Source organism: Girardinichthys multiradiatus, chromosome 17, assembly GCF_021462225.1.
Source record: "Girardinichthys multiradiatus isolate DD_20200921_A chromosome 17, DD_fGirMul_XY1, whole genome shotgun sequence".
Classification (NCBI taxonomy): Eukaryota; Metazoa; Chordata; class Actinopteri; order Cyprinodontiformes; family Goodeidae; genus Girardinichthys; species Girardinichthys multiradiatus.
In genome coordinates, this window is record NC_061809.1 from 27294343 (window position 1) to 27319864 (window position 25522).

The following is a 25522-nucleotide window of genomic DNA, read 5'->3' on the forward strand; positions in this document are numbered from 1 at the left end:
ATGCTCCAACAGAACCATGTAGGGGAACCTCTAAATAGTTTCTCTGATCAGGGACAGGGTTTGAACGGTCATGATGGGAGCGTGTAGGATGTTCTCGGCCTGCCTGCTGAGTACCTCTCATGAGCCCCAGCCCTGTTAGCCAGTGCAGACTCCACATGCTCAGCTTCATGCTGTTTTCCCTGCTTCTCCTGTGCCTTCAATCAGAGAGGTTGGCAATGGAGGTGCTCAGAGCCATCAGAGCGCCTGTTGTAATTCTGCAAAGCTGTTGTCCCAGACAGCATAAATAACACAGGCGAAAGCAAGTGGACTGATTGCTTTTTAATTGCAAGCATAGAGATGCGAGTGCTGCCAGTACTTCTAGGCGGTTAAGGGCAGCTCACTGACGTGTGCTGAGATGAGACAGATTACAGGACTCCAGTGTGAGAGTGTTTAATCAGAAGCATCAAGGATTCAGAATATTTGAAAAAGATCAGTGGGCGCCGTGCTTTGGCCACCGACCAGACCCACCCAGTGTGGGTCGGTTGGCGGAAAATAGGTGCCGGTTTTTTGTTTTGACGCCTGTCTGCTGATGTACGATGCCCTTTCGGTAGGGGGGGACAGTGCTGCCGAAATTTGTTTGTGTTGTGTTGGTTTCTGGGCTTAGCGCAAATCACCCTATGATGAAGAAACTTGTGTTGAAAAAGGGACAAACAAATATATTATACAGGATTAATGAAGAATTATTTCTTCAGACTTTTTACAACAGTCTGCTGAATGTAGAGACCGAATAACCTCATTCAGAAATGTTCCAGGACAGGAGATTTTCCTTTGGTTTTTGCCCAAAGGTTTCTCACCGAGGGTGCAGATGGCATCACAGCAACCTGCTGGCAGAATTTAAGCAAGCTCTGCCATGGTGGCTACACAATCCTATATTTCGCTCCTCAGGAGTCGGTTGAAGCTTCTCTCTTGGGCACCCTTCTCTGCAGCAGAACCTCTCACATCGAAGTTCTTGATGATCCAGAAAACCCTTTTCGTTCAGCTGCAGCATCCTTAGCAGCAGTTTTCTGCATGTGAGGTGGTTTTTCATGCAATGTGTCTGTCATCTCTCTGTTGTGGCTTGTGCATTTTTGATAATAAATTAGTTCTTCAGAGGTGTGGCCTCGCTGATCTTTGTGTCTGACCCTCCATATAAATTCCCTTTCAGGGCGTAGGCCTGATCTTTAGCTAAGGAATAACACTGCTTTTGTTCCTAGGCCTGAGAAGATGATGAGCTATTATTCGTCTCTTTGAACGTGGTGTTAGAGATGAAGCTCGGAGGAACCTGGAACAGCCTGTGCCTGTTAAAGCTGACAGCTTCCATGCTTCACACTTAGAGCTTTGAAACACGGCCTAACAAAAGCAGGAATGGTTCATCTTTGTTGTGCATCAGCACGATGCTAGAGCAGAGGGTTGAAGGTTAAGTTAGAGACTGCTCGTCTTAAACCTCGTAGCTCGAGTCGTGTCTGAAGCACCTGCAGTGGTTTAATAATCAGGCTTACCTGCAGCGTTGTGATGACACGGATGAAACGCTCAGGTGTAAATCTCACTGTGCTTTTCTATCTAAAGAATCTGCAGCTTCCATTAAATCTCCTCCAGGATGTGGCTTCACGCCAACATTTCTCTCTGCTGAGTCGGGATGAAAGCTGGCTTCAGGCTGCTGCTCGCGTGTCGCAGAAATACACACTGAATAGCAATATTAGGCACCAGTGTAGGGGGTGCTCTACAGTATATTAATCTTTCATGACACTTCACATAGAACGCACCGATGGTGTTTGTGTCTGCCTTAGACTCTCCTTCTGTTTTGTTTCTTTCTTCCCGGATGTCGTTTTAAACTGTTCGTTTTGTTTAAAGGACTAAGCAGGAAGGAAGGAGGATGATGATGTTCTGTTGAAGCTTTGCACTTCGTTTTATTCAGAAGCTATTTATCTCACAAAGAGATCTCGATAACCGCCATTGTTATCTCGATAACAGGAACAAAGGTCTCTGTACATTCTCGTCGGTCTGTGGAAGCTCATCATAGGAGAACATATTTTATCTTCTGTAATATTTACATTTTTCAAATCATCACAATTAACAGACATAAACCCTTGAAATAGACCACTCTGTGAGGACTGCATCTATATGAATTTCATTTGCTGGACTGAATTTCTATAATAAAACCTTTTCAATAATATCCTAATTAATTGCGTGCCTAAAGAGCTGCTTCATCCTTTAAAATCCACCTGTTTCAATTCAGAGAGATTAGTTGAGCTGAAAAGCTTTAAACCATAAAAATAACAAGGGGGAGAAACTGGTAAATTTAACTACATCTCCATTACAGTGGCACTAATTGCAGGGAATAATGGATTAAGTTATATTTCGGTTGCCCAGAAAGTCTTCAGCATGAAGCCCAGAGTAATGCTGGTCATTTTGTCATGTTGGGCATCTTCTGCTGCAGTTCACAGGGTCAGAGTGCACTGCATGCATGCATGCATACGTCTGCTCCTGCAGCTGTTGCTCTCAGGTGAACAGATGGATGGCATGTGGCTGTTTCACTTCATCAACTGAAGCAAACACAGACGTAGGAGTGAAGAGTTTCTGTTCAGATAATGAGACAAACACAGCTGATATTTACCTCTGCCTCAGTGAGGCTGCCATCAACAGGCACTAAATGCAGAACCTGACAATCTACGTCTTCAGTTCTCTGAAACAAGGGTTCTATGAATGGCTTACTCACAGTTTGGTGTTAATGTAAAAACCAATACAACTGATCATCTTTTCATTGCTGTTTGTATACTATTATGTGCTATTTATCTATGTATTGACTGTTTCTAAATAAAATACAGTTTATGGTTAATTTTATTTGTTTTACTCTCTCTATCCTCCCACCTGTAACCTGAAAATCTATCTCAGTGGGGTCTTTCTTAGAGTCTGAGTTTAATTTAAAGCAGAGGGTTGCCAAAAGATCTTTAACCCTAAAACTTTTCATCAGTCACATTTGAACAGGCCATAATGTGTTAATCCCATCATGTAAATTTTATTTGTTAATTCGTATGCATGATGGAGAATGTCGGAAAGCACATTTAGCAAAAATCTCAAAACAGCATCCATCCAACCATGCAACCAATTTATAATCCATCCCACCAAACATCCAATTCACCCAACCCAACCTATAGCCATCCATCTCCCCCCCCCCGTCTCCTCTTTTTCAAGAGTTATTGCAGACGTGTCTTTAAATCAAATGGTGATTCTGCCATTTGTTTTTCATTGATTTTTACTAAACTAATGAAATATAGTTCAGCAGTTGACCAGATTATTGTGCGACCTCCACGTCACCCAGTACTGGTCATTTGGCACACCAAGAGATGTTACCCGTAAAATATGTTAGTTATTAATGAATAACTGATGTTAGCCAATCAGGTAATAAAATAAGAAGTTATTTGGTTCTGAGGAGTTTGCAGAGTTCAATAAGGGCCTCAATAGTCAATCTTTCTGTCATTATCTGTAATCTGCTGCTTGTGAATGTCTGGGACAGATTATCAAAGTCAGTTCATTCCTGTCAGCTGTCTGCTGATTAAAACAACCGCCACAAACAGTGGGCCGGGGTTCAGGAAAGCAGATGTACGCTCTTCATGTGTTGATCCCTCCATCTCACACATTAATTCAGCCATATGCAGGAGAAATTAGCACTGTGTGGGATCTGGAACACTGACAGCACAGCAGACACACATAAAGATCTGTTACTGTACTGATTAACGCCCCTAATGAATGCTGGTCTTACTCACAGTTTATTGTAATTTATATCAGAGTGCTGGTTCCGACCCCACTGTCAGACGGATCACTCACTGACAGTCCTCCAGTCCGATCTGATGTACAACAAGATCATTGTGGTTGAGAAGTTAAAGTCAAATTCTCCATAAAGGTGGAGTAATGGCAGCGTGAAGCCTAGAAAAAAGTAGACACAGAGCAGGACTTGTTGAATAATGTTTTTGGACACCAGAACAAATGACATGTTTGTCATAAACCAAATACAGATTTTCAGGAAAAGAACCTTTTTACATGTCAAGCATGGAGGTGGCAGTGTAATGGTTGGGGGATGCAGAAGGACATGGCCATCTTACCATGATGGGATCCACCAAAAATCTTTTCTGTGCATCTAAGGGAGCTTAAGGAAAATGTGAGAACTGGATGGTTCAAATCATACCAGGAAATCCACCAAGGACTGGCTGAGACTTCAGACATGGAAGGTCCTGCAACTTGCTGTTAGGGAGGGTGTCCTAACTTTTACTTTAGGTAGAAAACAGATGAGTTTGTGAACACTGCTTAGTAAATAACTCTGGAATTAAGGGGGAGTACTAATTTTTTTCTCGACTCTGTGCCTGTTTTTCCCAGCATAAATCTGAATGACTCATCTGATAAAAGTTATGAGGGTTCCCCAACTTATTTCAGTGTTTTGCACTCTGGTATTAACCGTCAGCATTGTCTCAGAACCAGAACTAGTTTTAGACGATAATGAAAAAACTCACCTTCAGCAGCAGTTGTTGTCCTTCTGTTTTCCCCACAGATGCTTGAATCCTGACTTTGTTGTTCCACTCAAGGACATAAAGGGGTTTATTGAGAAAATAAGAGCAGTTTAGTTGTTGAAACAAGTTCCCACTTTATCACGCTGTGCCACATCTGCTTTTGGCTGAACCCACTCAGAAATCCACTCCATCCTCCTGAGAACAGCAGATGTCGGGTTGTATTTGTTCCTCTGCAGAGTTTGGGCTCAAAGTGTTAAATTTATTACTGCAGTCAGTGTTTGCATAGAGTTCATTACAATATAGGGAGTCATAAATAATTTCATTGTTTCTCCCTCTCTCCCGCTGCTTTTCTCTCTGTTTTTATTTCATATTTGTCTCACGTTGATGCTCTGTCTCCTCTACTGTCTGTATATCTGCTGCTGTGGGTTTTCACCTCTGGCCTTAAACCTCCAGACCATCTGTTCTGATTCTGCTTATCCAGGAAGTCTATGAAACAAACTTTTTGTACATATCTATCATAAATGAGGTTTCAGCATCACATGATGATGGGAGTAAAAGTAGACACAAACCAACTAGATCCTTGCGCAGTTTAAGATCCCTTCTATTGCATTTTTATCTAAGTTCTGGCTCAGACTCGGAGGACAAGTCACTAGGTATCCAAGAACACCCAGAACATCCAACATGCTTTTTAAATTTAGCTTTATGAATTGAAAATAAGTCACAGGTACTGAATCTGTTGGTTCAGTTTGGTATTAAAGTAGAAAAAGTTAAACCTTTAGTTCCATCATCCACTCATCAGGAGCAGGAACATCTCATTAGCTTTGGGCTTTTACTGCTTTGCTTTGTATTGAAAACTCACTTTCAGTTCTATAATTCAATTTCAGTTCCAAAATTCAATTTTTTGTGTCACACATCTGTGTCCTTGAAGCCACTGATTAATCAAACATAGATGCACTGATTCAAGGATGTCATTCACTATTGCTGTGTCCAGATTCAGGGCTGCATCCTTTGAAGGTAGCATTTGTAGGCCGATTAAGTCATAGTGAGGCGACAAAGGCTGTCCAACTTCAAAGGCTCCTTCAAAGGCTCCTTCTTGTCCGCTGCCCCAGCAGCCGCTTGCCTCGCCAGCTGTCAGCTGACCGGGTGGTTGAGGAGCACTAAACCCCGAGAGAACAGCTGATTCCCGGCACATTGTTTTCAAAATTGCGCTGGGTTTCCCCAATGGATGGAAGTTAAACAGATATAATTCAGTCAGATGATATCTAATATTAATGTTTGCTTTATTTATTATAATTATTATGATTATGCTCAAGTAAACTGATTTAAACTTTGCTCCTAAAGTTAATATGTTAGTGTTTAAGTTGTTGAAAGCTTTACAAATAAATTAAACAAATGGTATTTGTCATCAATGTATTTTATCTAGAGTTAGATTTTTATATCTATGAACACAAAAATGTTTTTAAAAAATGAACACATATTTTAAATGGCTGAATAATGAACAAGATCATAAAACAAGAACATATCAAACAAAATAGGCTTATAAGCCATCAGCAATATATAAAAGGGTAAATAAAAACCATGTAGTTATTTACAGAGCTGACAGCGTATTAACCTTCAGGCTCCTTTTGTTCGGCTTCACAGCTCTGCTTCACGCTAACATGCTAACAGAAGTTACGCTGAGGTAAGGGCGATGAGACGCAGATTGACAAAACACTGGAGGCACACTATGTGTAAATCACAAGTACAGTGAAACAGACCCTTAGCATGATGCTACTACCACCATGCTTGACAGTTGGCACAGTGTTTCAACCTGTTAAGCAGGTTTTTAGGGTTTCATCTGAAAATGTACAACAAAATAATTTAAGAATAGCTCCAAAATTACCAGGTCTAAATGCAAACCTTTGGTACATGTTACATTGCCTAATTTATTTATGGTAAAATAAAATAAAATGTTTTTTTTACCTTGCCTAAATAAGAAAACAATGCAAGAGACAAGGAGCAACAAAAGGAACTGTAATTTTTGCACAAAAGTGCCCAAATTGTGCCAAATGTATTTTCTACCTCAGAAGATTACCAGAAGATGCTGAGTAATTATGCTCAGGTTTGCATAAACATTAACTCATGTATTGAAGAAATCTTAGAAACTAATCTGCACTGCATTATAATCATTGTGTTTAAAACACATTACCTCCAGAAACCTGAACGCAACTGCACATGAACTTCTCCTATAGGGACGTGAAAATGCTTTTGAAATAATATTGAACATTTTTAACATTTCCACTCTTTTTTGCACAAACCTGAAATGCCATTTATTGGTGGAGTGTCTGAGTGCTGTGTCCAAATTCAGGGGCTCCATCCTTTGAAGGACTGATAGGACGGGTGGCTGGAAATGATTGGCTGTGGGTTTGGACGGTAGCTTTCACCAGCTGTTCCCGCTCTTACCTCAGCGTAGCTTCTGTCGCCGAGCAACTGTGACAGCGTGAAGCACAGCGTGAACTGACTGGGGGTTCACGGGCAAGCTTTCTCCTCTGCCATTGCTACTTCTGTTTGAACAATCTACGTCGACCCGCAATGAATCATGGGATAAGGTGGGCCATGGAGGATACACTGGACCCATCCTTCAAATCTGGGGAAAAGGACGCATTTGTTGCACAGCCTTAGTCGCCTCGCCATGATGTAATCGGCCTAAAATGCGACCTTCGATTGATGCAGCCCCTTTATCCCTAAGCCCATTTTGGCAAAGTGTCTTCTTTACCGCCTCCAAAGTCCCATTTAATAGCCTACAGCACTCTCTGCTGGTTGTCTGGGGTAAATACATTGCACAGTTGCAATAAGGTTGTAATCTGTTTTAGGTGGGCCCGGATACCTGACTGGGCACACCCGGGTCTGAGCATACTGCTCCATCACAACCTGCCTTCCATCTTCTGCACAAACCTACTCTTGTAGATACTGCTTCTTGTGCTTATTTTTATTCATCTAAAGTGTTTTTACATACTGTTGTTGTTGTTTGGATCTAAACGATGTAAAATATGCACACAAAATGCTTCACCGGAAAAGGTGTTATAAAGACGTGCTATACAAGTCCTTCTCAAAATATTAGCATATTGTGATAAAGTTCATTATTTTCCATAATGTCATGATGAAAATTTTACATTCATATATTTTAGATTCATTGCACACTAACTGAAATATTTCAGGTCTTTTATTGTCTTAATACGGATGATTTTGGCATACAGCTCATGAAAACCCAAAATTCCTATCTCACAAAATTAGCATATTTCATCCGACCAATAAAAGAAAAGTGTTTTTAATACAAAATACGTCAACCTTCAAATAATCATGTACAGTTATGCACTCAATACTTGGTCGGGAATCCTTTTGCAGAAATGACTGCTTCATTGCGGCGTGGCATGGAGGCAATCAGCCTGTGGCACTGCTGAGGTCTTATGGAGGCCCAGGATGCTTCGATAGCGGCCTTTAGCTCATCCAGAGTGTTGGGTCTTGAGTCTCTCAACGTTCTCTTCACAATATCCCACAGATTCTCTATGGGGTTCAGGTCAGGAGAGTTGGCAGGCCAATTGAGCACAGTGATACCATGGTCAGTAAACCATTTACCAGTGGTTTTGACACTGAGCAGGTGCCAGGTTGTGCTGAAAAATGAAATCTTCATCTCCATAAAGCTTTTCAGCAGATGGAAGCATGAAGTGCTGCAAAATATCCTGATAGCTAGCTGCATTGACCCTGCCCTTGATAAAACACAGTGGACCAACACCAGCAGCTGACACGGCACCCCAGACCATCACTGACTGTGGGTACTTGACACTGGACTTCTGGCATTTTGGCATTTCCTTCTCCCCAGTCTTCCTCCAGACTCTGGCACCTTGATTTCCGAATGACATGCAGAATTTGCTTTCATCCGAAAAAAGTACTTTGGACCACTGAGCAACAGTCCAGTGCTGCTTCTCTGTAGCCCAGGTCAGGCGCTTCTGCCGCTGTTTCTGGTTCAAAAGTGGCTTTACCTGGGGAATGCGGCACCTGTAGCCCATTTCCTGCACACGCCTGTGCACGGTGGCTCTGGATGTTTCTACTCCAGACTCAGTCCACTGCTTCCGCAGGTCCCCCAAGGTCTGGAACCGGCCCTTCTCCACAATCTTCCTCAGGGTCCGGTCACCTCTTCTCGTTGTGCAGCGTTTTCTGCCACACTTTTTCCTTCCCACAGACTTCCCACTGAGTTGTCTTGATACAGCACTCTGGGAACAGCCTATTCATTCAGAAATTTCTTTCTGTGTCTTACCCTCTTGCTTGAGGGTGTCAATAGTGGCCTTCTGGACAGCAGTCAGGTCGGCAGTCTTACCCATGATTGGGTTTTTGAGTGATGAACCAGGCTGGGAGTTTTAAAGGCCTCAGGAATCTTTTGCAGGTGTTTAGAGTTAACTCGTTGATTCAGATGATTAGGTTCATAGCTCGTTTAGAGACCCTTTTAATGATATGCTAATTTTGTGAGATAGGAATTTCGGGTTTTCATGAGCTGTATGCCACAATCATCCGTATTAAGACAATAAAAGATCTGAAATATTTCAGTTAGTGTGCAATGAATCTAAAATATATGAATGTTAAATTTTCATCATTACATTATGGAAAATAATGAACTTTATCACAATATGCTAATATTTTGAGAAGGACCTGTACATTGCTGGAAAGGTTAATTTCTCTAGTTTCAAATAATACCGGGCATGAGGGGTTAGATGAAGAAGATGTATGTTATCTGTAATGTTTTTTCAGAGTCAGCCAAGGACCTTTAAACGTTATCTAACGTGTTGTAATTTATGTAAAGGAATTCGTGAAAAAGCCCGCCATCTGAAGTGATTTTAGAGGAAAAACAGTGTGTCAGATGAAACCACCGATGGGTCCATCGGGCTCAACAAGTTATAGTTGGGAAGCCTCACAATGACTCCTTCAAACACATGATTTGATTTGTGGTGAGCTGGAATATCTAGAAAGGACACCTAAGTGTCATGATGCAGTGTTGTGGTAGGACCAACGTGCAAGGAAGGCTTCCAGGAACAAAGTGAATGAAGGTAAGTTGAGTTTAATGATCTTCACTCACAGATCCAGGCAGACTTGAAAAGTTCAATAGCTGACAGGCAAACCAAGAGAATAGAGAACTAAAACCAGACCGGGACACAGAGTAACCGAACCAGGCATAATGGTCAGAACCAGTGGTGAACAATGACAACTAAAGAGCTTAAATACAGAAAGGAGTGGAGCGTAAACCAATGAACAGTGAGACCAGGCAATCGGGGAACAAAGAACAGATGTGGTCCAGACTGCAAGGAGACAGAAGGAGTGAGAACAATTAACACAGAACAGAAGGTAAACAAAGGACCAGACTAAGTAAAATGAACAAAAAACACAAACACCAAACTTAAATACTGGCAGGATACAACACAGATGGCATAAGTGGTGGGGTCACGAGTGAAGGGATGGTGTTAATAGGGAGTTCCTGAAGCAGCCGACAGGGTCTAGTGCCCCGTGGACACAGAGGAGCCTCAAAGGTCCATTACATGGCTCCACCAGTGCTGGGTGGAACTTGATTGAAGGCCCAGTGAGGGTTTGCATGGTGTGTGATGATTGATTAATGGATTGGCCTGAGATGTTGAGCAATCAGATATCCCAGTGGCCCAGTACTGGAACCAGTGGTTACATGAAATACTGGATCAGAGCCTTCCTTCTGGGTGCCAAACTTGGGGCTCATATTTCGTTTTTTCCAGAAGCAGCGTCCCTGCTGCCAGCCTGTTAACACAGTCTGCTGTTTTACAGAATTTTTTTGATTGGATTTCAAAAATAAAACCATAGATTCCATGAAAATTTGACCTTGGAAAAGTGGAAATTTTACATTTTTGCTGCTCAAAGATTATATTGATGGAAACTATAGAAGATCACACTAAACATGTTCTGATTCTTTAGAGACCGTATTCTAGAGAGAAAGTGAGAGAAAACTCTCAAAAACTTCAGAAAAATCCTTACCTTCCAGTTGTTTCTCTCTCTGAGCTAAAGGACAGCAGAGTTCAAGCAATAACAGTGGGCCCAGGAGGTGCCTACCTTTGGTTCGGGCATCTCCAAAGGGAGATCCCCACCTGAACTGACTTGATTCGATGCGAAGAAGCAGTGACTCTATTTTAAGTTTCCCCCCTAAAGATGGAGTTTCTCAAAGGAATCCAGTTACTTTTAAATGTGTGTTATAACTTCAGCTAATGATTTCAGCTCATGTCTGCGACTAATTACTAACGCCGCAAACAAAGTGGTTAGTTAGCGAGGCTGCAGCCGCTGCACATATTTAATCATTTAAAATCCAACTATAAGCTAAGCAGCCTATAATGAACCACAAACACGGTCAGCATATAAGTTTCTGTGTAAAATATATTGCTTAGAAAGCTGCACAAAAGCCTAACTCTGCCTGGGATGGTTCTGGCTGGCTGAAAATGAAAACAATCCAAATCCCCTGGGTTTATGGCATGTAATTATCAACACGATAAACATAAAAAAAACAAGTTTCTTTTCCCCTCTCAGTAAGAAAATCAAATTAACGATCCTTCACAAAAATACAGCAGGAAGCTGCTAAATGTAACTAAATCTTCAGATCTTTAACCAAAAACTTGTTATGCATCATTCAGGATGAGACTAAATGAGAGACCTTTAAAGAAGTTGTTGCCTCTATGCTTTTAATGTTGAATCCCATTGGTTCCTTTGCCCTTTAACTCATCCTTGCACCAACATTTCATGTTTGTTTCATGTTTATGGCATCAGCAGGAACGCTGTTGCACTTTAAACTGCTGCTTCAGACACACAAGTTACCGCAGTTCTCGATTCTAACAGTAGATGTCGCTGAAGGGAAAATCTGCCTGAATTCAACATGTAGGAGCAGAAGAAGAATTCAAATACAGGGTATTTTAGATGGTTTATGAAGTTTATTTTTCTATTCAACTTGTATGATTCCAGACTTTACCCTGCTGCTCATGTCTTTGGTGACAACTTTAGAAAAATATGGATTTTCTTTACTGGATGTACACAAACCCCGGTTGCTTTGGTCTGTTGTGGTGAAGAAGAAACGGGATTGAAAAAGGAAGCTCTAGCTCCACTGCTCCAATGATCACTTACGATGACATGTGGATCATAGAAGAAAGAACAAGATGTCTCAACTATAAGCAGCTGAAATAAGCTTCCTGCATGCGGTGACCAGGCTCTGCTTTACAGATAAGAAGAAGTAGGAAAAATCAGGACGGAGACAGATGAGGTGGTTGATCTGAACAGGATACATGATGGGAGCCTCCCTTTGGATTTGTTCCCAGATATGTCCTGCTGGAAGAAGACCCTGGACCAGGACTTTATATTCCTTTTGCCCTTGGACGGCCTTGGAGGGATGCCTGTTAGGAGTTGGACAGACTCCAGGGATGTTGTGGTTTCCTTCCACCTCTTTGATCAAACCAAGTATGTGCCTACATTAGGACTCTTTAGGGTTATATTTACAACATAATACAGCATATCAATAAATAAATACAGGTATGAGAAGCATAAAAACCCATTCATTCACCTTAGTAGTACATTTTCCTAATGTCTTCACAGACTGACTCATAAGACTCACCAGCGCCACCTGCTGTAAGAGCAAGAGTTGGGTGGATGGAGCCTCTTTAGGAGTTGTGCACTGGAGGACCGATTTTATTGGAAACTCTCCACATTGTCTTTCTACTGTAGAGATTAAAAGCTGGTCAGCCCTTGGGGGCCCCCTTTGGCTGAGGCCCTAAACATTTCCCTGCCTTGCCTGTTGTTTAGCAGCTGCTCTAACTGTGGAGTATTATTATAGGGTTGAGTTGCAATACATGTAATTGGATCTGACAATATGATTGGACTGTACTTGTACTGGAATAAATTGGATGTATTTCAACAGAATTTGGCCTGAATTGGGTTCAGTATGACTACATATGAACTGGACATATTCATCAAGTGCTATGAGATGAACTTTGGTGTAATTTATAACTGAAACTGAATCAAAGTGAAGAAGCTTGGATGAGAGAGGAAGAAATAACATCAGCCGCCTTCTATTTAAGCACTTGGGATTGTAGCCAAAGTAGATAATGCTCCACTATCAGTGTAATCATGGCTGAGAGGGGAAAAATGGCGTCTGATGTGTTTTATTGAAACGTATCTGAGTGAAATATTCTTCCAGGATTTATTTTCCATAGGCAGTGGCTTATAGGATGAGTCGGTACGTTTCCCTGTATGGCTTTGTCTTCAGGCTCAAAGTGTTTTTGCTCTAATTGATTTCCCCCCCGGTTCTTTTTAATTGACAGAACCCGTCGGCTCAAACAGACAGAGATTCTGTGAGCTCCGTAGCTTTGTTCTGTTGCATCAAAGGTTCCTCGGCTGCGACTTGTTTGGAAAGACTGTCAGCAGCACAACATTGTAAGAGAAATCATTAGAAGGAGACATTAAAGCGCTCTCTAAATGAACTGGTTCTGAATAAACTCTGTGTTTCTTGCTCATCATCATATCCTTCAACATAAGAACGGGATTATTCCAGGCCTAAATCAGAATAAGGATATTATTGGTTTGGGACAAAAACTATAAAATATTTAATTATAAAGTCACCTCCCAGAGAGACTAACTCCCAGAGCTCTTTAACATAAGAAAAGGCTTGAAATACAACAGTTTTCACACCATCGTCACTGATTTCAGGTCACATTATGCATTTTGATCAAAGCTGAAGTAAAATACAGATTATTTTTGCTAAACTACCAATGATGAGGATGTTTAGAGATTTGCAGTGTGGAATGCAAAAGGCTTGGATTAGATTTATAGTTGCATTAAATTGAGCAAATATTTCCTGTATTTCTGTCACTGTTTCTGTTTTTTAAATGCCAGAATGATTGGGAATTTTTTTTATGTATCTATTTCCTTAGAATTACTTTTTAAAATGTATGATTTGGATCAAATGTTTTGGGTTTACTTCCACAAGCTTCTCTTGATAGTTTGCAGGATTCTTGGCCCATTACTACTGACAGAACTGGTGTTACTGGGTCAGGTTTGTCTGTTACGTCGCTGTAGTTGAATTTTGGCCCACTGTTTCCAGAATTGTTAATGCAGCCACGTTGTAGCAGGAACAGCAAGTTCAAGGTCATCCTACAGCATCATTGGATTTCTAATTGGATTTAAGTCTGTACTATGACTAGGACACTCTAAAATCCCTGTTTGTTATGGGCCATTCAGAGGTGGACTTGCTGATGTGCTTTGGATCATTCTTCTGCTTAAGGTCACAAGCTGATGGTCTTCATGATGTCCAGGTCCTGAAATGGCAAAGCAATTTTGATCAAATAAAGTCGGGACACCGCCTGATTATCAGGGATTACTAGCCAAACAGCTCTCAGTTTGTGTGAGTTATTGTTTAATAAAAACCTGCCTGGTCAGGTGTGGTTTTATAGAACAATAGATGGAGTGATTTCGTGCACTGGTGTTTGTGGAACAGCAAGCCCTGCACACAACACAAGTAAGTTCTCCCCACAATACAAGAATTTATTAACAAAATACTCCAGTTAAAATACGTCCGTCAACACTGGGCTAGTAACATTCAAATAAACTACTAAGTAAAAAAAAGAAAGAATCAGGAAAACTAAAACTATGGGAAAATATAGTAAAAGAAACATAAGAATAAACTGAAACCAGTAAATCGATGCAGAGATGTCACAGTTAAGAATTTGGTTGTTTGGAGGATTTGGAAATTAGGCCAAATTAGGTTTAAAAGCTTACAGATAACAACAATTTCTGTGTTCAAACAACCAGCAGTCCACCAAGCAAAGCAGAAGGGAAAATAAAACACCATTTTAATAAAATAATGTTTCAAAAAATATTTTGCTGAAATAGAAATCCATAACATTTTGGACAAATTATTCTTAATGTTGTTAACTAGCCATCACAGTCACTGAGTGAATGGAGTTATGGACTCCAAGATGGGGGCGAAAAATAGATGTGGACCCATCATGTGGCGGACAGCCGTCAGGCGCGATGATGTCACATCCAGGATTAGCAGCTCAGCTAACAACAAAGAAAATGGTAGCTGCTGTGGCATTTAGTGCGTGTGCTTTTAAGTACTACTACTTTAAGTGCCACTAATAGAAATAGTACTGAGTGCTGGCGGCGTGCTACGGTCAATCGTGGCCCGAACAGAGCAAGCTGTGGAGTAAACATAGCAGAACTAACAGTGGCTACCATCTTAGCCTCTGCTTTAGAAATAAGCAGACGTTACTTTACTTTGGATCCAGGGTTTCAGTTAATACTGTGAATTCTGGGATTCAGTGTCTGTTTTGTTCTCTGTGTGCAGTTCTGTCAGTATTTCTCCAAATACTTTTTCACAGCACTGTAGTTATTCTTGGCCCAGCTGGCACCGACCCAGCTTCCTGAAGCTGATCTCCTTGTGTCTTTACCATTGCCTCTAAATCTATAATGAAGTTGATGAACTTCCAGCTTCAACTCCAAACCAAACAGGATTTTCAGAAAAATGAATTAAACAGGAAGTTTGAGAGGCTTTTTTTTCCCGTCAGTGATGTTAATTTTACATCGAGCAAGTCAGGACTGATGACATTCAGACAGTCTTGATGGCTCCACAGATGTGTGGATGTCAACAGTTTTAGAGCCAAACGACAGCTAAGACTCATTTAGCTTTGGCTGTTACAACGCTGTGAGGATCTCTACCCAAACAGAAAGTGAAAATCAGATTCAGTCCCTCCACTTTATGAATATTTATCAGTAAGAGCCAGATGAGGGGAAGGAGATGATGATCAAAGGCACAGATCCGCTTTGTTCCAGAGAAGAGTCAAACAAAGATGATGAAGAACAAAGATGGAGACGTTGAAATAAATTAAGACAGAATGCTGCCGCAATTATTTACTGGGTTTCTGCGAGGTCTTAGATTTCATAATCCTTAAATAGTCTCAGGTATGCATATATTTTGCATACTAAGTATTTAAATACAAGGCTTGTGTCTTAAATTTCTAGTTTTTCTTTTGTCAAATGAGATGGTAGCATTTGTTAATTCCATTGCGTGGAGTTGCTAAAATAAAATAAAATATCCAGAACACAGAACTTCCTCTTGATTGGTTCTGAACAGCGTTCAGCAGCAATAACTCACACCACCTTTGGTTTATAGATGCATTGTGTACTTTGATGCACTTTTTAAGTTTACATAAGAATCCAATAAAGGTAAGGGTGATATGCTTTGATGCCTAAACAGGGAAAATCTTAAAATCCCTTCATTTTCTGATGATTTTAAAACTTTTCCCTCTATCAAGGACAAGGCAGTGCATTTTTTTCTCCATCTTGTGTTACAGTCCTTGGAATAAAAGAAAATTTGAATGGGTAAAAATAGAAGCAGCAGGTAAGACCAGAGAGAAAACTGGGAATCGGTGTTAGAACAGGCGGTTTGGTGCGTCCTCACCCACGTAGGGCAGTGATGAGCACTGTGAAAAAGATGTAATCCCCAGATATTCAGCCTGATCTGCTAAAGGGGTCTGCTGCTGGAAGTGTTAAGGGTTGTTCCATAATTTGGGGAAAGGCACCTATTCCCTCAAACGGCTGCTTGGACCTGATATCACAGATCTTGGAGGGGTAACAGAGGTCACAGAGACAGACTGGAGCGCCACAACTAAAAAAATCTCTGCCATCCACTAAGTTTTCCTGTGTAGTCAAGCAGTTTCCTCTGTTAATGGGAGGTAGAGCTTTAAGTCACCCATATCAAAATTCGTAGGTCACTGCATGCAGTGCTGCTATGTAGCTCGTGTAGCATGTACAATGAAAATAAAATACAGCTTAGAACCGACTCTTGCGGAACACCACCAGCTGTTGGTCCAATAAAACACATGAAAAGTCCAAAACCTAGTAGATGGAGAGTCTTACTGAGCTGTAATTTCCCCCTGAAGCTTGTTTCATACCGCTGGTGAAGTTTAGAGCCTTACTGAGATACCAGAGGTAGTACAGGAGAGTGATTTTAAGACTTCCCCTCCCCTACTTGTTGCTTTAAGCTGTCAGTCAGCTGTATGTTCAGGAGGACTCTGTTGAGACATCCAATATATCAAATTTATTAAAAGAGAGAAAATGCATCAGAGCAGATGAGGGGACTTGCAGAGGTAGTTCAAGTTTCATTTTGAGTACAATTAGGTGTTGCTGTAGAGTTCGACAGATGTTGAATCTCCATTGAAATCAGCAATGTGTCACTTTCCAATGTGGTTGTACTGAGGTGTGGATACATCTATTCTCACAGTTTCTCTGCCCTCTTTCCTATAACATCTGTAGACTACAGCTAGGTCTTTGTCCAGCTTATTAAAAATGGAGATGGAAGGATAAAAAAGAGTGTTTTAAAGACGACTGATCCTTGTTTAAGGTTTCCTTGGTGATGTATACAGTTGGCGGTGGGGCAGAGAACATAAACATAAAAAACATCAACATATTTGGTTAGACCAGATTTTTACACTCAACGTTTTGTCTCACTGTCTAACATGAAATCAGACTAAAGTCTGCCAACTTTAAGAAGATTAGGAATTGCAAAATTATGTCTATTTGCCAAATTCCAGATTAATGAGCAATAATATATTAGAAATGTTTAGAAAATTCTTCAAATTCAGTATTTCACATACATCTACTGGATGACTTGGGTCACACGTTTTGGGTATTTTTGCTCAGTCCACCTGATAGACCTGGTGTAACTGGGTCAGGTATATAGGTCATCCTAGATGAGACTCATAAAAATGCTTGAATGGCCATTATAACTAGAAATATGATTAATTCCTTTATCGTGTCCTGGATATCTCTGGATGTGGAGGCTCCTGAGTCTCTGACTCCAGCCAAAGTTCTTGCCTTGTGAATCTTTCCCAAACTCCTCCAATCTCTCACGCTGGTTATTCTTGTTGGCTGTGTACCTTTTTCTACCACACATTTTCCTTCCACTTAATTTCCCATTATTCTGCTTGGATATACAGGGGTTGAACAATGAAACTGAAACACCTGTCATTTTAGTGTGGGAGGTTTCATGGCTAATTTGGACCAGCCTGGTAGCCAGTCTTCATTGATTGTACATTGCACCAGTAAGAGCAGAGTGTGAAGGTTCAATTAGCAGGGTAAGAGCACAGTTTTGCTCAAAACATTGAAATGCACACAACATTATGGGTGACATACCAGAGTTCAAAAGAGGACAAATTGTTGGTGCACGTCTTGCTGGCGCATCTGTGACCAAGACAGCAAGTCTTTGTGATGTATCAAGAGCCACGGTATCCAGGGTAATGTCAGCATACCACCAAGAAGGACGGACCACATCCAACAGGATTAACTGTGGACGCAAGAGGAAGCTGTCTGAAAGGGATGTTCGGGTGCTAACCCGGATTGTATCCAAAAAACATAAAACCACGGCTGCCCAAATCACGGCAGAATTAAATGTTCACCTCAACTCTCCTGTTTCCACCAGAACTGTCCGTCGGGAGCTCCACAGGGTCAATATACATGGTCGGGCTGCTAGAGCCAAACCTTTGGTCAATCATGCCAATGCCAAACGTCAGTTTCAATGGTGCAAGGAGCACAAATCTTGGGCTGTGGACAATGTGAAACATGTATTGTTCTCTGATGAGTCCACCTTTACTGTTTTCCCCACATCCGGGAGAGTTATGGTGTGGAGAAGCCCCAAAGAAGCGTACCACCCAGACTGTTGCATGCCCAGAGTGAAGCATGGGGGTGGATCAGTGATGGTTTGGGCTGCCATATCATGGCTTTCCCTTGGCCCAATACTTGTGCTAGATGGGCGGGTCACTGCCAAGGACTACCGAACCATTCTTGAGGACCATGTGCATCCAGTGGTTCAAACATTGTATCCTGAAGGCGTTGCCGTGTGCAATGTCATCAGGATGACATTGCACCAATACACACAGCAAGACTGGTGAAAGATTGGTTTGATGAACATGAAAGTGAAGTTGAACATCTCCCATGGCCTGCACAGTCACCAGATCTAAATATTATTGAGCCACTTTGGGGTGTTTTGGAGGAGCGAGTCAGGAAACGTTTTCCTCCACCAGTATCACGTAGTGATCTGGCCACTATCCTGCAAGAAGAACGGCTTAAAATCCCTCTGACCACTGTGCAGGACTTGTATATGTCATTCCCAAGACGAACTGACGCTGTATTGGCCGCAAAAGGAGGCCCTACACCATACTAATAAATTATTGTGGTCTAAAGCCAGGTGTTTCAGTTTTATTGTGCAACCCCTGTACCACTCTGTGAACAACCAGCTTCTTTAGCAAAGTCCCTTTGTGGCTCCCCCTTGTGGAGGGTGCAGGACACGTGTCAACTGAGCAGTCTTTTGCCTCTGCCTTCCATTGTTCAGCTTTTTGGTAACAACCTGTTGTTTTTAAACGTGTTTTATAAATAAAATTTGACTTGACTTTTCCATGACTATGTAGGCCATAACAACATTTCAGGATTAGAAGTCTTATGTAATGTAATGAATTCTAATTTTGAGTCTTATTAGTCAAAACCATCTAAATTAACAGAAGAAAACATCAGACTTCCACTGCGTCACTGAAATACAATAACATTTCAATGATTTTATCAATTTCTTTAGATGTAGTAGTTCTGTTGTCTCTTGAAAGCAACATCTATGTTTTCTACATCTTTCTTTGCCCTTTTTCACCGACTCATCATTCTTCTTCCCAATGTTTGGCTTCCTTCCTACATCTTCAGTCTTTCCCTTCAGCTCGGCATCTTTTTCCTTTCCAGCTCTCCTCCTGGCTCTAGCTTGTAAACCCCCACCCACAGCCCACGAGCACAGCGATGACAACACAGTACCCACAGCAACTTAAGTCAACTTGCTCAGCAGAAATGTCCAACCCACTGGAGGCGTTTTTATGTTTTAATGAGGCTCAGCCTGGGAGAGAGCAAACTGAGGAGCTAATGAAGACGGGCGTGTTAAGACCAAAGATGTCATTTTTAATTACCAGTTTCTTTATTTCTGTCACCATGAAACTAAAAACCTTTGCAGTGTAAAATTAATTGTATTCTCTATTTTTCAGGAAGCTTGAACAAACGAAAACTTACTGACCCAAATTGGAACGTTAACAGCTAGTTGGATAAAAAGTAAAATCCTTTCTGAGGCTGAAAAACAAAATTCAGATGTTCTCCGTCTTGATTAATAGAAGATCAGCTCAGCAGCAGTTTGTTCAACAGGGAAAAAAACATCAAAGTACTGAAGTCGTATTTTATTGCCGAGCATAGTTTTTTTCCGTTAATCCCAACCCCTATAAATCAAACTTTAAATATAACAATGTGTATTTCCAGTCCTGGAGGAGATTAACACTTTTGTCCCTCTAATTTTAGTCAAACATTTAAAATTCTGTCCTCTGCGTCTCATTTGTCTTTTATCATGCCAGAGCTGACGTCATGTTCTAACTTTGCAGTACAACAGATTGGGTTTAAGTTAAAAGGACAATTGTCCATGAGTGCTTTTGATCGAGGTAAACAGAGAAGGTCCTGAGTGGACCCAGTAATGCTCAGATAAGTTCTTTTTATTATTGTCAATTTAAAATCAGAGGGATGCTGCAAATTCGGGTCAGTTTGCCCCTACACCAATTTGTTCTCTCATTTTGTACCCAATCTTTGGTATTTTGTCCATTTCATACATGTAAACACAGCATTTCCTACCATTGTACTTGCATGTTTATCAGTTTATTTTTATTTGTGGGACTTGTAGTTGTATTTTCATGAATTATCGAGATAGATATAAAATGGTTTAATCTTTCAATTTATTTGTTAAAAATGTTTTCGTACGTCTTTGTATCAAACTCTATTTCTGTTTAGTTTGGTCCTGATCTTGATTTTGGGTTATTTGACTCTCTCTCTGATGGGTATGATACTCTATTTCATACCTGAAAAGTTCAGATACAAATGACGAAGGAATATAATGACCAGCACCCAGAATACCCAGATCCCTATTCTGTTTCCTTGTTGCTATACCACAAAAGATACATGAATTAATTGTGGTTTGTAGTCAGTGGGTCTTGGTTGGTATTAATGTATGTCTCGGTATGCAAAAATTGTGTTTTTGATTTAAATACCGTCATGAAAAACTCATAACAAATTTCCATGCAAAAAGTAAAAATTTGTTATATTTGTTTTTGTGAAGAGAGCGCTTCCTGTAAACACTTGTGGTCCCATTCCCGTTTTTGTACATATTTCTCAATAGTGACACGTTTAGGAGAGGTATTGTAGTGAATGTAACCATTCTATTAACCAACTAAGTTCTAAGTTTGTTTTATAGTCAATACAGCCTTCTTCAAAACAAGAATATGTTTATGCTTTTTAAAGTCTTGCAACCTTTAAATGCAGAAATGTAACGGTACGTGTAAAAGTTCATCAGCTGTCAGAGAGTCCCTTAACAATAAATCCAGGCCAACATTAGGTTACGCAACAAGAAAAACCAACATCTGACCTGTGTTGATTCTTGCTTTAAAGTAAAGAACGTTTTGTGTGCCTGCATGTTTTTATTGCTGAGATCAGTTTGTCCAGTCATGTAATTTTAGTTGTTTATTGTCTTAATTTCTGGGAAAGGAAGGTTAAAAGTCTTTAAAATAACTTGTTTTTCACAGATAGTAAAACCATTTACTCTGGTATTTTTTGGACTGCTTAAAGGCATTAAAAATGATTTGGTCAACCCTAAGTTGCTGTTTTTGTCACTGGTCCAGAGTATTCTAGTTGACCTTGTGATGGTTTCAGTAGGAGATATACAAGACCGCTCAGAGACGTTCTTACTTACTGTAAAATCATTTGTGGAAAAAAGACCTAACCAAAAAAACTGAGACATTGTTTAAAAAGTTCTTTCAATCCTGGATTTGTTAGCCGTTCTCATGTTAGTGACTAGAAATATAAACCGTTGACATCCGCACACAGAGGCTCTGCTGCTGGTAGAGATTGCTGTTTGTACTGAGCACATTGTGTGGAATCAGAAAGACATTAACACTCCTAACAACAGTCTCAATGAGGCAGCTGGCGTGTTGATAAGCTTATACTCATGGGCATAAGGATGGCTTCACTTTTCCTGTGAACATCAGTGATGATTAAAATTGTTTATGTGCTCTTTTTGCAGCAGGGATTTTATATGTAGCCTGTCTCAAAGAAATTACTTGTCTTGTTACATTTTTTTCACATATTAAAATAAGGGGAATTATGAACTATAAATTGTTCTGACCCTGACGTTATCATAAATACTTTAGAAATGTATTACTAAAGTTACAGGTGTCACTTTATTTAGATGTTTTAATGACTGACTTTGCATCTATTTCCTATTTTTGTATTTGTGGGCGTTTTAGTAGTTTGGGATTTGGGAAAAGAAAGCATCAATGGAATAGACTCAGTGTGCCACTGATGTAAGTTAAACTAATTTGGCCCAATTAAATGTCTTTGCTCCCACAATAACTGCAGGGCTTTGGAGGCACTGAAAACAGAATGACACTTCAAATCATTTTAATGAGGACTCTAGTTAAGAAGAACGACAGAATACTTCTAACTTATTACTGTAAAGTTTTTTATATATCAACTACCATTTTTTAAATTTAAACAACAACCTGTTTAATAAGCAGACACATGGCATCAGAAGAGTTTAGGTTTTGACCTCCTGGCTGGGTCGCTACATGTTATGGAATATTTCATCAGTGGGTTTTATTTGGCCCAAAGTCATTTAATGCAGAGTTTCGTCTGAGAAAAATCTATGTGGTCATTATTGCGATGCTACAGCAACCATGGGCAGACTATGGGACATTATTAACTCGCAATCCACAAACAATCCTGCTTAATAAAACAAATGCACCCTTCAAAGATATAAATATCCCTGCCAGAGTTGCAGTGTGTGGCCTGCCTACGGTAAACACTGTCGGATTGCTCGAATTAGCCATCATTTACACAGCATCCATCTTAGCTCCGCGACGGTACAAACGCTGCAGTAATTACGGATCCTGTATAGTCAATGAGAGCGTTTACACTGCCGGTCAAGGGTGGCGGCATGCTCATGGCCATCTGGCATAATTTGACCAGATTCTATTTTTGCTGGATGTCGGAGCGGGTACGAGTCAATCTGCACAGATCACACTGCACCAACAGGAAACTGAACAAACTTAACGTCTGTATTTTCAAAATAATTTGCTAAATACAGACTACTGTCTGGGCTTTGCACCTCTGGGTTTTGCACCGGAGCGCTTTCAGCATAAATCATGACCGAAACAAATGGCAGCCAAGCGCAGAGCGGAAGATGGATCCTGTGTAAATCAGGGGGGACATGCCGTTACCTTTTACTGGCATGTACTGTCATGAAGCATAACATTGAACCCTTAGTATTGTTTGTGATGTTACGTAATAAACGCTCAACCTGTCACTTGTCTGAAGAGATTCTGGCTCATAAGACCAGTTGGAGGAGAAGAAGGAAGACTGAAATTTACTGCTCAGGTTGTTGCCAACCCCGGGGCTTGGTCTTGGTTAGACAGTAGAAGATAGGACAGATGGGTGGATCTCAGCATTACATACACGATGCCACTGTGGGTTATTTGATTCGTCTGCTCTGCATGTTTTAAAGAATTTATGGGTGTAGTTTCTGTTTTTGAATCTGTCTTATGATTTATTTCTTGGACCATTAACAGATCCCAAAGAAAATGAGAAAACATCCTTTAGGAAATATGGTAAAGATGTCTTGATGGCTTGTTTTTGTTTCTGTTCATGTTGAATTCTTCATCAGTTTAATGAAACATGTCCTGTAATGTCTCTGCTGAGGCATTTCAGTGAGGTTTACTGTGCAAGTTTTACTATTGCTTTTATTCTTCTACCTTTTTATTTGTGATTTTTCTTCTTCAAAGATACATTTTATTTAAATTCAAGGACAATAAATAATGAATAAAAGACTCATAGATTATCATGTTTTGCGATTTCCATTTTTCATTAGTCTGAAGCTAAATGCATCAATGATCAGGCCTACGGAGACTCCAGGGATCATCACCTGTAGAAATATTGCACTAAAGTGAAAAATGAGAAAAAGATTAAAACAGCAAACTGGAATTTTTAACATTTCAGACAGAAACATATTATATACACTTAAAGCAACAACCAAAGATATCATAAAAGGACAATAAAACAATCACAATTTCATCAAAAAGGACAAAAAAGAGACCGAGCTGTGCCGGTTTTGGTTTCTGTGTCATTAAACGTGTTGGAGTTGATTTACATGGATACAGTCCTGCCTCCATGTTTCTGCATAAACAGTCATCCTGAAAGCAACATAAAGCATCTTCACAGCAGCTGGTTTTATTGTGAGGCTCCAAGCTGACTGCACTCCACTGAAGTGGCTATTCTCGCCCCCGCTGCTGCACAAACACAGCAGCTTTTAGGATTTTTCCTTTAAAACCACAGCTGTGGAGTGTTGCTCCTTCACCTACAGAACAAATTCAGCTTGAAACGGTTTGCTCCGTGGGCTCTGGTTGATCTAAGACTTGAGATTAAATCTCCTTCACCACCAGACAAAATTATGCAAACAGAACCTTTTTCTTGTTCAGTCAGAGTGTTGCCAAAGTAGACGGACACTTAAACTGAAAGCTGCAGTGTGCCTCTCCTGAGGACAGAGGGTTTCATGTGGTTTGAGAAGAATTCAGACGTTTGTTTTACATTTTCTTTGGCCTCTGTGCAGCTCAGAACATTCAGACTCAAACAAAGCTGCCGTCTACACAAACATTTAGATTCAGGCAGCGTTGGCTGGAGTAAAAAATAGGTCTACTTGCATTCTTCTCGTGGTTGCAAAGTTCAGTGTGTTTTGTTAAACTTCACTGCAGGTTTGTTCCAACAAGGCTCAGAAAGGCTGGGCTGGTGGCCTGCCATTGTTGATGAGCAAAGCTTCTTCAAACAACAAAGAAAATGTTATCGACGAGAAAAATCTAAGTGAAGACGGAGAAACATAAGTTTAGGGCGCAAAATGACAAGGAAGAGATCAAACGGTATTAGGTCCAAGTAAAAATCATCCTTGCCCACGTATCTGCCTTGTGAATCTCTCATAAACTCTTAAATTGGCTTTGCTCTCCAATAATACTAATAATAGTGCTACACAGCACTCTTTGAACAATGACTGTCTTCTGGACATCTGTCCAGTCAGCAATCTTCCCCCTGATTCTGTAGGCCATAACATAACATTTCTTTACTAAAATCCCTTTTTATTGGACTCATCTAGTCTGGGTTTTGGGTATTCATTAGCTGTAACACACAATAATCAAAATTAACAGAAGGTTTTAAAAGCTGAGCTTTTGGTGTAATTTATCTGCCTCAATTTACTTTACTACCTGTCAAACATTTTGGCCCAAAATTTCCAAAAGGTATTTTAGATATTCCCACATATTTTAATCAAACATTCAACAATCATTCACAATGATCAAGCCTCATTAGGTGGTTGCAGTAAATGTCAGTTGATTGACTTGTAATGGTCCTTTTATTCAGCTGAAAGATAACACCGCTTAGTGTAGTAGATCATTTTTCACCATAAAGACAGAACAAAGAGGCGTTCTGCTTATAAATTATTTTCAGCCCAGTTCTTGCCCAGGCAAATAAACATGTGTTCTGGAATGACTTTTCAGTGCAGTTCACATATAGAGGAGCAAAGATTAAAGTTGTAATTTCGAGGATTAAACACATTTCTAAAGTTCCCTACAGGAGTCCATGAAAGAGGAAATAGCTCCATTTGAATTAAAATCCTAAGGAATCAATTCTTTCTCTGTTTGTTTCAGTGGTTCGGTGATCTGGTGACCCCGGTGTGGTGGGAGGACGTCTGGTTGAAGGAAGGCTTTGCTCATTTCTTCGAGTATGTTGGCACAGACTTCCTGTTCCCAAAGTGGAACATGGTGAGTGGAATCGACCAAGGATAGCAACACTCTCAAGTCCACCACACTTATGAGTAT

The 25522-nt window shown here is 40.5% G+C and overlaps 1 protein-coding gene across 7 annotated transcripts in view; it reads left to right on the forward strand.

The window, feature by feature from the left end:
- The window catches only part of LOC124883040 (thyrotropin-releasing hormone-degrading ectoenzyme-like), a 344041-nt gene that overhangs the window by 242614 nt on the left and 75905 nt on the right, over nucleotides 1–25522 (forward strand). For all 7 annotated transcript variants that reach the window (XM_047389881.1, XM_047389880.1, XM_047389882.1 and 4 more), the window contains one exon: nucleotides 25352–25465. In XM_047389881.1, the coding sequence (XP_047245837.1) occupies nucleotides 25352–25465 (114 nt within the window). The remainder of the gene's footprint in view (nucleotides 1–25351; nucleotides 25466–25522) is intronic.